Source organism: Nannospalax galili, unplaced genomic scaffold, assembly GCF_000622305.1.
Source record: "Nannospalax galili isolate Female #2095 unplaced genomic scaffold, S.galili_v1.0 scaffold880, whole genome shotgun sequence".
NCBI classification, from domain to species: domain Eukaryota; kingdom Metazoa; phylum Chordata; class Mammalia; order Rodentia; family Spalacidae; genus Nannospalax; species Nannospalax galili.
Genome location: NW_008345873.1, coordinates 1,017,561 through 1,032,495, shown reverse-complemented (window position 1 = coordinate 1,032,495; position 14,935 = coordinate 1,017,561). Strand labels below are relative to the sequence as shown.

Here is a 14,935-nt window from a genome sequence, read left to right as displayed (position 1 = left end):
ATATATATATATATATACTTTTTTTTTTCAAGTACCAAACTTTGTCATAAGCTGCTCTGTATAACAAATGCAAAGTAAAGAAAAAATTCCAGCTACAAAGTTCATATCACCTTTACCCACCATACGTATGGATAACTGAATTAAGAATTCACTATTCAATTAAGAACAGACTATATTAGTATACTGAAATAGCAATAATATGTCTCAAGTTACTTACATCATCAGTAATACAGAGATACACAATCCTGTCTTGGCAGATGTAATGAAACAGATAACTGTAGAATAAGACATAAAACTTACTGTGATTAAAAGTAACATTTCTGTCGCTTTTAAGTTCTATCTATACATATGCAAGTTCAGTATGGCCAACTTCACTGTATTAATTAAAATACAATGTATTCTCACCCTTTCGTCCCCCCATACATCTCTGTCTCTGGTTGAACTGATAGGAACAAATAAGACACGAAAAGAAGTTCTCTGCCTTACCTACAATAGCATGTGCATTACTATTAAAATGATAGCTACAAAGTATAATTGTACTCTTAAGGCCTGAACAAGAGATGATATCTTAGAAGGGGCATACAACTGAAGTTAACCTCCAATGGGCCACATGTTTTTATTCTCCTGCTTTTTCCTAATATGGCAAAACAAATACCTTTGCTATCAAACGCTCAACAATAACATTTGAGTATCTGCTTTGATCTAGTTATTGTGCTAGATACTAAGGATACAGAATGTAAAACCATCAGTCTCTGCTTTCTTGGGGATCACAGTGCAAGGAATTATAGTGCAACATGGCAAACAAAATGATGAGGAAGTTAAGGGCAGTATATGGTTCTCTGGGGGTATAGCAGAAACTGGAAATGCAGATTTACCAAAGGGTAAACATGGTATCTGATCTGAAACCTGAAGAATAAGTAAGAGATATCAATGCAAAGAGTCATTAGGGTGTTCAAATGTGTGGAACCAGCAAGCATAAGGAAGTGGAGATAAAAAAGCACATAATAAACATAGGAAAGTAAAATTGTTCACAAAATCAAAGTATAGAACATGCAGAAAAAATATATTGCCTGGACAGATGATGCTGGAAAAGTAAGCAGACACTGACTAAACAAGACTTCATGAACCACACTGTATATTGCTTTGAGAATAGTGAAGCGTCAAAACACTTTTGCCTGGGGCAAGGAATGCTTTCAGATTAAATGATTCCCCAAACCTGTATGTAACCTACCTCCTGAGCTCCAATCCTACAACATTACTATCATACTTGATGGTTTTTTTTTCCACACCTGTTTTTGTCTTTCTGAGCAGATTTTTAAAAACCTAAGTATTGTAACCATAGTACGGTAAAGGTAAGAATGATTACAAATGCCATGAAAGAATGAACTTATTGAATGTTAATTGGTGAGTATGGGTGGAGAACAAAACTGAGGACTAAAGTAGTGGAAGACAAGGCCACTGAAGGAAAAAAAAACCATGGAGAGGGAGTGGACTAACAAACTTGTAGGTAAAGACTTGATGAACAAGTTAAATGATTCTGAAGCTTTAGCCTTAGCCAGGTGTCAGTTAGCTTCAGTTGTCAACTTGACACATCTGAGAAGAAAGAATGTTAACTGAGGATTTTCCTCTATTGGATTGGACATGTCTATAAGGCATTTTCTGATTGCTGAGTGATGTGGGACTGTCCAGTCAAATGTGGGTGGTGCCACCCCGGGGCAGGTGGTCCTGGGTTGTGCAAGAAAGGAAGTTGAACTGGGCATGGTGGTGCACACCTTTAATCCCAGCAGGGGGGACAAACCAGGTGAAGGCTCAGATACAGAAGTACAGCATGCAGAAAATCTTTTCTTCTATTAAAATTTGCATTGTACTTGTATTACATATCCTAGCCTCTCATGTACCTAGATGGTACTAAATTCTGGCTATAATGTGGGTGGAAGATATATGCCCAGACTCACTCTAGAAGGATTTCATATGTTTTTTTTCCCTTCACCGCTTCCATATGAACTAGTTAGAAACACACATATTGCAAGCCTAAAAAGGGTATGAAGAATTATAAGGTTCCTAAAACACAGATTATTTAACCCTTTAGCAATCTCTGGGCCTCTAAACCTAAACTGTAAGAAATAGACTATAAAACCTATAGAATTCTCAATGGTGACATATTCTCTGACACTTGTTTTGTATGTGGCCAAAAAGGAGAATAGATAGGAAAAACTTCCTGGAGAACAAAGATAAAAGTCAGGGAGAAAAAAATGAGAAGTTTCTCCAAAAAAGTAGAACCACTAACCACACCCCAGTCTAGAGATTTGAAATTGTGAAGCGGTTTTTGAACACTGCTAGTAACAATGATTTCTATGTTTCTTGTTCTTCCCTTTTCCAAATGAGATCTTCTAATATCTTCTGGTGATTCTGTTCTTATTTCAACATTATTGATAGGGTTGGGCTAGGATAGCAAGGGAAACTATGACTTGTCTTTTAGTTCATGATCAGTGTTCCATAGGACTCCTGGGTCTGATGGGAGAGGACTGTGCATCACCCATGAACAATGGACATATAACAAAACACAGCAACTAGATTAAGTCTTTAGAGTTACTTCCTTCAGAATTGTATATTCACATTTGGGAAGGAAAGTTCACCCACGTATTTGGATTGCTAGAGAAGGGAAAACTGACAGTCATTTCCTGCCATCCTATAATATATTCTTCCAGAGTAACAGAGCTTTACCTAGGTCTATGACCACAGAGCCAGAGATGGAATTCCCTAGCCTCTCTTCTACCTAATTAGCTACATGACTACATAGTGAACAGAAAAATGTAAGCAGAAACTACTGAACAATAAAATACAAGGCCACTTCAGGGCCTGGCCTTTAAAAACAAAGATCACTGGGATACAATAACAACTAAAAGAAGTTGTTTTGCCAGGAGTTGGAAGGCAATAATGGCAGAGCTACCCTACCAGATCTTGAACTACTCATTTCTGGACTGTCTCATACATATCTATTCTGTATCTTGGGGCCTCTCTGACAGTAGCATAGACAAATTGTAAAAGGAGTTAACTACAGAAAGTAGTAAAGATCTCCTGAACTAAGAACTAAATATGGATTGATCAAATATTATGCTAATATTTACCTAAATAATGAACAAAAGAGTACTATTTATATTATCTGCAATATTTTACATATCCTCGAATTCTATACTAAAGTAATCTTCATAAACATTTTCATACCTTTCTTTAAAATAATCTCACTTTGATGATAAAATAAAATGATCACAAGTTAAATTTGAGATAGAGTCACATTTTGTCATCTAGGCTGGCCTTGAACTCATAGTTATCTAGTACTGAGGTTACAGGCATAAGCTACCCTGTCTAGCTTAGTACCAAACATTTCATAAGCTAGTCAAGTCACTGTTCTCTGAGCTTATTTCAATTAATCCACCTAAAAGCTTGTTTACTACTGTTCTGATTACAAAAGAATTCATTTCTTCCCTCTACCACATGGAGATCAGAACTCACTTGCCATGTGAGTAGGTTAATTTGTTATTTTCAGAAGGTATCTTAGCCAGAATTTGCTCGGTCACCTCCAGGAAGTTTCCTCCACACCAGGCATGTTTGGCAAGGATAGTGGTTCCCCTGGCAACAACAGCAAAAAGAATGGCCATGGCTTCAATCTGTCAAAGGGAAAAAGATTTTGAATACTTTTTTAGGTATGACCTTTTAAAAGTAACATCATTTATCAACATCCATCTGTAAATAGTATTGAATGAGGCACTATAAGATGAATATTAATAAAGACTTAATGGGAACTAGGGGTACAGCTCAGTGATAGAAGGTATGCTTAGTTATGCCTGAGGCCTTGGGTTAAGAGAAAAAGGAGAACAAGCTCATGGTCTTCTATAAGCTAATGATTTAGACTACTGATATTCACATACTAGTGATAAACAGACTGTATTTTAAAATTATATAGCAGAAACTGATATCCTTTTGAAAGCAATGGCCATAGATAGCGAAGGACAGAAAAATGTCTTCATAGTTTAATGCAATAATTCCATTTTGAAAATTTATCCTAAGAAAATACTTTAGCAATATTAGACTCTAGATTCACAAAGACAGCTGTTAATAACAGTAACACATGTTTATTAAGTGTTCACCTTGTGACAGACACCAATTTAGGTACTTTACAATTATTAACTCATTTAATCCTCACAACTCAATGAGATTATATATAATCACAGCACTCCTATTATAAATAAGAAAACTGAGGCAGAGACCCAAAATTACAGAGCTAGAGTGATACGGTGATTTAAACTCACACAGTATGATTGTAGAACCTATGTAGCTACAGGGATATAGCCTTAAGCCTATACGATATACTACCTGTAATATAAAGATATTATCCTTAACAGATACCAAGTAAAATTAACCCTTCTACAACAGAGGAATGGTTTTATAAATTCTGGTAGGACCCTTCATAAATCAAATATTGGGCCAATCAATACAGCATGAGTTTAAGGTTATTTTCCTTATATTCTGTCTGTGAATATGCTTGTTTTGCCTTCTACAACAGGCCTGTTTCCCTTGTTTGATAGTAAAAGCAATAGAGATGAACAAATTAACTGTTCAACATAAAATCATTTGTTAGCATGTTCATTTTTACCCAATAAACCAGTGGTTCTCAAACTCTAGTGACACTATGAATCATCTTGGCTGGCAGAATGAGTAATTTGATATCGCTTAATGTTCTGATTCTTAAGCCTTAGGTCAGGTTCTGAAACCTGAATTTAAAACAATCTTGTCTAGATGCCAATAATTCAGTTATACTTTATAAAACACAACAGGAAGCTATAAATTCTGTTCTAGTCATTTTTCAATTGCTGTGACAAAACACTCTGACCAAATCCAACTTGGGGAGGAAAGGGTTTATCCAGCTTACATCTCCTGGGTCACAGTTCATCACTGAGGGAGCCCAGGGCAGGAACCTGTAGGCAGGAGCTGAAGCACAGGCTATGGAGGAACACTGCTTACTGGCTTGCTCTCTTGGTCCATGCTCAGCCTGCTTTCTTATGCAATACAGAAAGATCTGCCTGAGGGTGGCACCACCCACAGTTGGCTGGGCCCTCCCACATCACTCAACAATCAAGAAAATACCCTACACACATGGCCACAGGCCAGTTCAATGGAGGCAATTTTCCAACTGAAGATCCCACTACCCATGTGTATCAAGTTGAGTTGACAACCAAAGCTATCCGGCATAACTGACCCCTTGTCAGCTTGACACAAACATCACAATTAAACCATAACCTTTCCATCTCTTGTCCTCAAGAAATGATGTTAATATCACAACATAGGACAGTATAGCCTTAAAGTCCCACAGTCCTTAAAAAAAACCAAACACTTCAAAGTCTCTTTTAAAAGTCTCCTAACTGGGGCTCCTGTAAAATCCAAAACAAGTACTGTCTTATTTCAAATGGGAAGAATTGGGCACACCTAAGTAAAACCTAAGTCCAGCAAAATAGCTCTGGGATGGACATCTGGAGTCACTCCTGATCTTCTGGGCTCTTAAAGGGTTATGGCAGCTCTATTTCTCTGACTCTGCTGTCCACAGCACACACAGGTCATCTCACAGATCCAGGCCAGCTCCATTTACACACTTGCTGCTGCTCTTGGTGGTTGTCCCATGGTCCTGGCATCTCCAAAAATCTGGGGTCTCCCCCTGAGCCTGTACCTTCACCAACAACCTCTTCTGGCCTCTTGGGGTGCAAAGCCTCAGATTCTCTCCATGACCCCTTCAATTCTGGGGTCTTCATTGTAACTGAGGCTGCATTTTCACCAATGGCCTTTCCTGGCCTCTCAGGGTGCCTAACCTCAGTTGCTCTCTGTGACCCCCTTCATACTTTCAGCACCAGAACCACGGAGGAGACTCTTACACATTGCCAAGTCCTGCTTCCAGCTTGAGATGGAGGCTTGGGCCCCTTCTGGACCATAACTTCTGTACGCTGACCCTGAGGAAATACTTCTCAGAAGATTTTGCCACAGTTTGTTACTTACAGTTGATTTTTCAGCCCTAGCTGACCAACATCCGTTGTCCCAGTAAAGCAAAGGTTTTACTTCAGTGGTTCTGGTCTCTTCTTAATCATAGCTGATTCTTCAGTCCCAGCTGATCAGAACCCACAGATTCTCAATATGACACAAACAGACCTGATAGTCTCCACTTCCCTTTGAAGCTTCAAAAGCCAGGTCTCTATCATCCACAACTCTTTCAGCTAACTGTTCCAAGCTGTACTCTAAGTACTCAATGGCTTTTCCAGCCCAAAGTTTCAAACACTTCCACAATCCTCCCCAAAACACCAAGGCCAGGCCTGTCACAGCAATACCCCATGATCCTGGTACCAATTTCTGATCTACTTCATTTTCAATTGCCCTGACAAAACACTCTGAGCAGTACCAGCTTGGGAGGAAAGGGTTTTATCCAGCTGACATCTCCTGGGTCACAGTTGATCACTGAGGGAACCCAAGGCAGGAACTCAGGGCAGGGACCTGGAGACAGGAGCTGGAGCACAGGCCATGAAGGAATGCTGCTTACTGGCTTGCTCTCCTGGTCCATGCTCAGACTGCTTTCTTATACAATACAGAAAGACCTCCCCAGGGGTAGCACCACCCACGGTTGCTGGGCCCTCCCACATCACTCAACAATCAAGAAAATACCCCACAGACATGGCCATAGGCCAGTGCAGTGAAGGCAATTCCCCAACTAAGGATCCCTCTACCCAGGTGCGTCAAGTTGACAACCAAAGCTATCCAGCACAAATGCTTAGGGTCAAGGAATCTGCCAAGTCCTGGCTGGAATCCCAGTACCCAAGAACAGTACAGAGCAGAAGGTATTCACACGTCTTTTCAACTAAACTTCTCTTAGGATTTCTTCTTCATTCCTACTGCCTAAATACAGATATTTCCCAGGGTAGTATCTTTAACAATCTTTTTTACCCCCCAGAATCTTCCATACAAATATGTAGAAAACTATAGTTTCCAAACCATTGTCTCATACTTTATATCGCCCTTAATCCTAAAAGCCTTCCTTGGCCATGTTTCATTATGTTCAATTACTATTCTACTTCTTGGACTTTTGTCTATACATCATCTTTGCTTTTCTACTTTGTTTTTAACTCTTTAACTGACTGTACTCTGGCTTTTGCCTTTAGCACTGGCAATACCATCCTTTCTACAATCACCAACAGCCTCTATGCTGTAAAATAATGATTATTTTTTCCATTATCACACTACTTGCTCTCAAGAACCACTGATAAAAGCTCATTAATACTCTTTTTGGAAACTTTCCTACGTATCTGGTTTCTTTTGCTTTCCTCTTAATGATTTTTTCCCTCTAGTTAGAGTTCACCACTAAATGTTGACTTTCCTAAGGAAATGATTCTAAAATCTTTTTATCACCAATTTTTATCAACCTTTTTTATCATGTGAACTTGACATTTGAAATGATTCATGTGAAGACACATTGCATGCAGAAAAAAAAGAATAGTGCCAATGATAAATCCCAAGACACAAACAGTTGAGGTAAAGGTAGAGGAGTAGAGACTCAGGAGGACCAACTGGGAAAAGTAAAGAAAGTCAAACAGTGTGGTGGTCCAGAGGTCAAAGGGAAAGAAAGCCTCAAGAAAGAACAAGTTTAACTGTTAAGTGTGTTGACCTCTTGATCTCTTCAAGTACAATTACTATTACCTGGAGACAGTTACATATAAAGAATGGCTAGAGGAACTTAAGAGAAAAAGGGGTATGTGAAAACAATTCTTAAGTTTAACGTATATATACCAGAACAGGTAGCACACTATTCAGAGTAAAACTGGGAACAATGGATAAGTTAGAGAAGCAATGCAGGTTTTTCTTTTCCTTGATAAAAGTAGTTCCTAACTGAAATTCAGGCTGTTAGGCACTGGATACATGGCAAAAGAAACTTGATTCTCTTTTCAGATATCACTAATAGGAATGTTTTTCCTCTCTCCTATACTGCTAAACATGACACCTATAGTCAAATCTTGCCTGCACCCACTGTAACTCTTGCAAATGAAAGTATTGGGATAACAGAAACAACTGTAGCAGAAAGAACAGTGACTGTATTTGAAATCAGAAAACCTAACTCCACTAATTGTTAGCACTGTGTGAATACCTAATAAACTAAAGAATGCTATATAAAATAATATTCAGAAAGAAAAAGCATGAAAACATAAGCCAGAGAGGGAATCAAAAAATTTAATTTTCTTCAACACTGTTTCTCCGAATTCCCTTAAACATTCCTCACTTGGTCCACAAGCCATCATCCTAATTTTACTTAAATTGTGCCAAGAATCCTAAATTAGTTTCCTGTGACTCCATAAAAAGTGCCCCAAACAGGTGGTTTACCACTAACAGACATTTATTATTTATCATCTCACAACTCAAAAGACCAGAAACTTCAAATTAAGGTATAGGCAGGATGATATTCTCTATGAAATCTGTAGGGAAAAATCTTTTGTTCTTCTGGATGCTTGTAGTTTGCTGGCAATTCTTGGTATTCTTTGATTTGCAGTTGCAGCACTTTAATCTTTGCCTCTGTAGTCACATAGTACTCTATGTGTATCTATGTCTTCACAGAACGTTGTCTCAGTGTCTCTTCTATTCTTATGAGACCAGTCATGGTAGGTCAAGTGTCCACTCTAATATGACATCTTAACTTAAATCTTAATTATATCTGCAAGACTCTATATCCAATAAGATCCCATGTACAGGTATCAGAAGTCAAGACTTCTACATAGCTGTTTAGAGGACACAATTCATACTACAATCAACCCTCACTTTAGAAACTTACTGTCTCTCTCAAATAATCCTATTCACTCCTCTCCGTATAACTATTGCCAACTTCTCTCTCTAGTCTCTAAAACTACCTACCTCATCATTTTCCTCACTGATACTAGAGGCCTGACCTTAGAGCTATGAGCTAGAAAGGCAACCTAATACACCTTAGACTTTAAAAAGCCTGTTGTAGCTGGGTAGGGTGGTATACACTTCTAATCCCAGGATTTGGGAGGTAGAGGCAGGAAGATCAGGAGTTCAAGGTGAGCCTCAGATACATAGTGAGTTCAAAGCCAGCCTGAATTATTTAGGCAAAAAGTAGTGGACAATGGGAGATATGAAGCTGAGGAAGAAGAGTCTCCTATACTCAAAGGAGCCATGGTACAAAGGGAGAAAGATTATAAGGTATAATGAATGAATAATCTAAGAATGTCCATAATTGGTCAGATTTCTTAAAATTGAGTGATTACATGAGTCTCACCTTGGATGAAGAGAAATATAGGTATCAGCCTATGCATCAGCAATTTCCTCACTGCACTGTTAACATTATTCCTGCTTAAAAGAGAGGCTAAAGAGTTTGTTTTACCCTATTTGTCCAGCCTTAGCACAATATCTGGTATATAATATTCCTTCAAATATTTGTTGGCTAGATGAATGACCATTGGGTACACTTTGATTCTTAATATATCATTAATGGTAGGTCACTCCATATCCTATAGGACCTGACAGGAACAGTAGGGGTTTGTTTTTTGTTTTGTTTTGTTTTTTGACTATCAAACTCTCTCCCTAATTCAGATAAGAAAGTTGAGTTGAGAGCAATCCAATCCCCAACTCTTCTGTCTGGGTCTTAGTAGGAAATAAGTCACTGACAGATAAACCATGAATTGTGATGCAATAACCTTGGAACAGACAAAACAAAAAACAAAAAACACTGTCATGATAGATAATGGAAAAGAAGAGCTGTCTGTGAAAAGTCAGGTTACAGATCAAGACTACTCTTACTGCCACCACAAGTACTGTTTTTGAATAATGATCCAAAATTCCTCTTCACTTTCTCAAGGATTGTACTCTGTCAAGTAAACTACCTTTTAAATTTTGCATTAACCAACACACACCATCGTACTGACATTATTCCTACTTATCCCTGTTCCCCAAACATGTAAGTTCCTAACATCAGTCACCTCCCATGTCTTGGTGCAGGTAGCTGTATCCTGTGCACTTAAAAGAGTGTCTATAATATATCAGCTCTTCAATAAATATTAAGTATATGAATGAATTTGCTTCCCGGCACAGCTATTCAAAGGTAAAGAAATTTCCAAACATGGCAGTATGGTCAGGGATCAAAGGTGGGAGAATGGTGGTACAAGTAGTTGAGAGCAATTAATAAGATACCAAGAAAAAGATTTGATAATCCACTGGTTATGAGTCAGAGATCTTTTTTCTTTTAACCAGAGTCAAGACTATGATCAATTTGATAAATACTGCCTATCAAAAAAAAAAAAAAAAAATAACCGTAACATGTAAGTAGAACGCTAAACAATAGATTTGAGCAGAGAGCAACGGCTTACTGGAACTGGGGAGAAAAAGGAATGTCAATATAGGGAAGGGTGCGTGGGGGCTAGAAATTCACAAAGCATGAAAAGACAGAAGTAACAGATGAAGCAGAGAGTGACGTCAATAAACAAGGGTGAAAGAGTTTTTAGGTTTCAGAAAGTCTGCAGAAAGCTAATAAGAGAAACTATTACCCCATCCTGTAATAAGTGACGCGTTCTAACACTCTGCTTGAGATCTTTTCAGCGACACAAAACATACTTTGCCAAAACTGGAGGTGCTCAAAAATTCGAACTGTCGACAGCAAAGAAACCGAGTCACCCTTGCTCTGCCGTCTTGCTCCACCCTAGCACCTTCTAGTTTACCCTCCGCCCTCTCTCCGACGCTGTCTCCTTGCCTTTGGCAAAGAACTCCCCACTTCATTTACCTGTCAGGGTACCCTCTGAGGGGAAAGCACTTGTGACCTAGGGGCTCAGGTCCGCCCAGAGTCGCCTACAGCCCAAACCTAGAGAAGGATAGAACCTGACGATGCAGACTTCCGTGTAAAGCGCCCCGCCTACGCGTGGCCTCCTGGGAACGTGAGCGGTCCTCCAATGGGAGCAGTCCATAGGGCGGGATCTGAGACGTTTACAACCCGCTGCACTTCCCAGGACCCATATTGCACCCTGGGAGTGGTAGTTCCGACTGTAATGTCGCCGCATTGGCCGTACATTGAGTCGACCACTCTTCTGTGAGACAACCCCCCCCCCCCCAAATCTAGCAGTATTGAGTCAGCAGAATAAACGAGGAATCAAGTTTCCCCTACCATCTTCCCGTTGAATCTCAGCAGGTAATGTCGCCTGTTCACAGACAAAGCAAAATTCCTCAGACTCTCGCCAATTATTTCTCCCATTCTCTTGCACCAACAATGCTCATCACCTGCTGCAGCAGGAGCTACTTTCCAGTGATCTAAGCTCGCTCCATTTTGTCCCTTTTCTCATTTGATGAACTCTTCTTTCTCATCACTCCTCACAAGGTCCCAGCTTCCTGGCTTTTTATTATCAGCATTCAAAGATCGTGAATTTTCTTATCTAAAACATTCCAAACTCACTTTTCTCAACCACACACCTCCAGCCTCCTCACCACATAGCCCTTAAGTCTCCCACCTCTCCATTTCACAAAAAAATTCTCAACAGTACTGCTAAGACAAGTAGATACTTCTCATCCATTGTCATAATTCAACTGTGCAAGAGTGTACATTGGGAGCTGGAGAGATAGCTCAGCGGTTAAGAACACTGGTTGTTCTTGCAGAAGACCCGGGTTCGAATCCCAGCACCCACATGGCAGGTAACAACTGTCCGTAACTCCAGTTCCAAGGGATCCGACAGCGTCTTCTGTCTTCCGCAGGCATTGCACGACGTGGGTGCACTTACCTACATGCAGGCAATACACACATACACATAAAATAAAAATATTAATGTTTTTTTTTTAAAAAGAGTGTACATTGGTTATTCTCTCCATGAAACTTAGTCTCTAAAATCTTCCAAAGACACCACACTCACCAGGTTTCCCTCCACCTCTGTGTCAACTCATTTACCTTTGAAATATTCAAGTTGGGCACTGCCCTACACTTCATTCTCTTACTCTTCACTCACTTCTTGGTGATTGTCAATTATCCCCATTGCTTTGTTGTCATCTGTATGTTGATGATTCATACATATATAGGAAACCCAGACAATACTCCCATAAGCCAGTGTCAACTAGACATCATAGGCATCTAAAGCAATAATAGTTATCAATTTACCTAATGCTCTCTACTCTCTTCTGTTCCTTTACTATCTCCTCTAAATTCCATCTCAGTGAATGGCAGAATCATCCAGTCAGTTGCCCACTTCAAAAAGCTGGGTATCATTTTAAATGCTTATATTTCCTCAAAACTAACAGGTAGATAATAAGTAAGACATATTCTAACTACTTAATATTTCATCTCACACAGATTCAGTTTTCTCATCTTTAAGAATTGTTACAATGATTAATGAGCAATAATGCTAGGCAAAGGATAACATTCAGAGACAGTAATATTATTGAGCATTTTATATTTGTTAGTCCTTTATTGTATCTTCATTAGGCCATACTGATAACTAGCATTTATTTTTAGTGAATTTGTTTAGACAGACAGCACAAGAAAATGACAAGTGATGAGATTTTTCTTTTTTGCAAGTTGTCCACTTGATTCCTCAGTACTTTCCCAAATATAACAAGAATATAGTCATGATCATGAGGCATTGTAATGTTGAACAAATGGTTCTACTGTAATATGTGCAAGTATACCATATCATAGTTATTGTATTCAGCTCTGGAAAGGCTATAGACAAATTGAAGCACATTTAGAGAGTTATAACTAAAATGAGTTGGGCAATAGAAATTAGAAGTAATGTCTCTGTACCCATAGTGTCTCCTTTAAAACCCAAAAATGTATTAGTTACTTTTCTGTTGTCGTGATAAAACACTATGACCAAGGAAACTTATAGAAGGAAGCGTTTATTGAACTTAGGGTTCCAGAGGGATGAGTCCATCATGGCGCGGCAAGGCAGGGCAAAGCAGGCATGGCAGAAGACAACCAGAGCAGAAAGCTAAGAATTCACATCTTCAAGCAGGCACAGGAAGCAGAGAGAGACAGAATGGAAATGGGATAAAACCATATGCCCTCAAAGATCACTCCCAGTGATGTGCTTCCTCCAGCAAGTCTATATTTCCTAAACTTCTGCAAACAGCACTGCTAGCTGGGGCCAAGTATTCAAATACTTGGAGCCTATTGAAGACATTCTCATTCAAACAACCACAAAGACCATTATCTGTCTTTTCTTTACCTTTCTTTATTCATATCCTGCTACCCCCAAACACACATCTCCTGTATGGTGCCTATGATGGTTAATTTTCTGTGTACTTGATTGTACAACAGGATGCCCAGATTGAGCATTATTTGTAACTTTGTCTATGACAGTGTTTGGAGATGATATTAGCAATTGAATTCATGGGCTTGTAGCTTCTCCTCCCCAACGTGAATGACCATCATGCAGTCTATTGGCAGCCTAAAAATAGTAAAAGGAAAAAGAAGGAGGAATTTGCCCCCATTTTCTTTTTTAACTTTTACAAAAACTTTATTGAGAATTTCATACATGCATATAAGGTGTTTTGATCAAATTAATGCCCACTCCGTCCCTTCCAACACCTCCCATATCTCCCCATCACTTTTTTCTTTGAGAGCTGGCCATGGTGGCACATGCCTTTAATCCCAGCACTTTGGAGGCAGAGGTAGGCAGATCTGTGTGAGTTTGAGGGAAACCTGGTCTACAATGAGTGTTCCAGGCCTTCCAGGGCTACATAGTGAGACCCTGTCTCACACACACACACAAAAAGATATACGAAGGACCAATTCCGGATGGTGGACATATCTCAATGATCAAGACATGGAATATATTTGACTTCAGTCCTTTACACACGTGGCTTCATCTATCTATATTTTATTCTTCATGACCTATGTCAACTATTAGTTCTCAATTTTCATCAAAATATGCGCAGGTTTTTCAGCCTTTATGAATCTTCATTCAGAATTTCCAAGGCTGTTGTCAGTGCCCTTCTTCAAACTCCTTGTTCTTTTCTAAAGAAGTCTTATCCATGCTTCAAAATTTGTATCTCTAGAACAGGGCTTTGCATTGGAAAGTCAAGGAAGACCTCTCTAAGATGACATTTATGCTGAAATCTGAAGATCAAAGTGGCATCTCCATAGGAATATGAAAGGAAACAAAGTAGGCAAGTGTGATTTAAACATGGTAGAAGTTAGGGAGGAACAATAGGAAGGGATAACACTGGTCTTTTATGGTTAGGGAATCTTTCAGACTTTGTAATCCAGAAGAAGAAGCTGGGATTTTAAGTGTAACAGAGAAATTCTTAGAGCGTTTAATTTTTTTCCTTAAAAATTATCTGGTCATATTTGGCATACCAGTAAATTAATATGTAACTTACAAATATTTTGAGTAGTTTCCAAGAAAAGTACTTCTGGGTATGTACACGAAAGTATATGCAGAGACATATAAGCAGATAGCTTTATATTTTTCACACTCTGAAATCTTATTGTAATTTCGTCAAGTTAATAACAATTATAGATAAGTTACATAAGATAGATTATAGATAAGTTGTATTTATGGAATAGAATTTTCAACAATGATTTCAGAGCCTAAAAAACCTGGTATAATAGAACTGACAGTTTAGATAACCTGATCCAGTTATACAGTATTGACAAAGGTTAGAAATCTAAGAAGAGATGTCTGTTAGGCTAACATAAAATACTATATAACAAAGAGCTCTAGTCATATTTGAGAGACCCTGTCTTTATGTTATGCTTAACATAATTGGATAACTGTATGTGTAATTTTATATTTTACAAATAAATATACTTTGTTTCTTTTCCATCAAAATCATTTCCATTACTAAAGTGAATTACCAATCATTGGTGCAATTTATGGATCTTTTCTCCTAGATGTTTGAATTTGGGTAGTTTTTCTTT

At 38.7% G+C, this 14,935-nt stretch overlaps 1 protein-coding gene across 1 annotated transcript in view; it reads right to left on the bottom strand.

Annotated features, from left to right (window-relative positions):
* Window positions 1–10,955, bottom strand: part of Vamp7 (vesicle associated membrane protein 7) — a 23,064-nt gene extending 12,109 nt beyond the window's left edge. The window contains exons 1-3 of the mRNA XM_008842056.3: window positions 10,817–10,955; window positions 3,514–3,668; window positions 218–275 (exon numbers count right to left, since the gene is read on the bottom strand). Coding sequence (XP_008840278.1) covers window positions 218–275; window positions 3,514–3,659 — 204 coding nt within the window. The 5' untranslated portion in view covers window positions 3,660–3,668; window positions 10,817–10,955. The remainder of the gene's footprint in view (window positions 1–217; window positions 276–3,513; window positions 3,669–10,816) is intronic.
* Window positions 10,956–14,935: the final 3,980 nt, after the last annotated feature.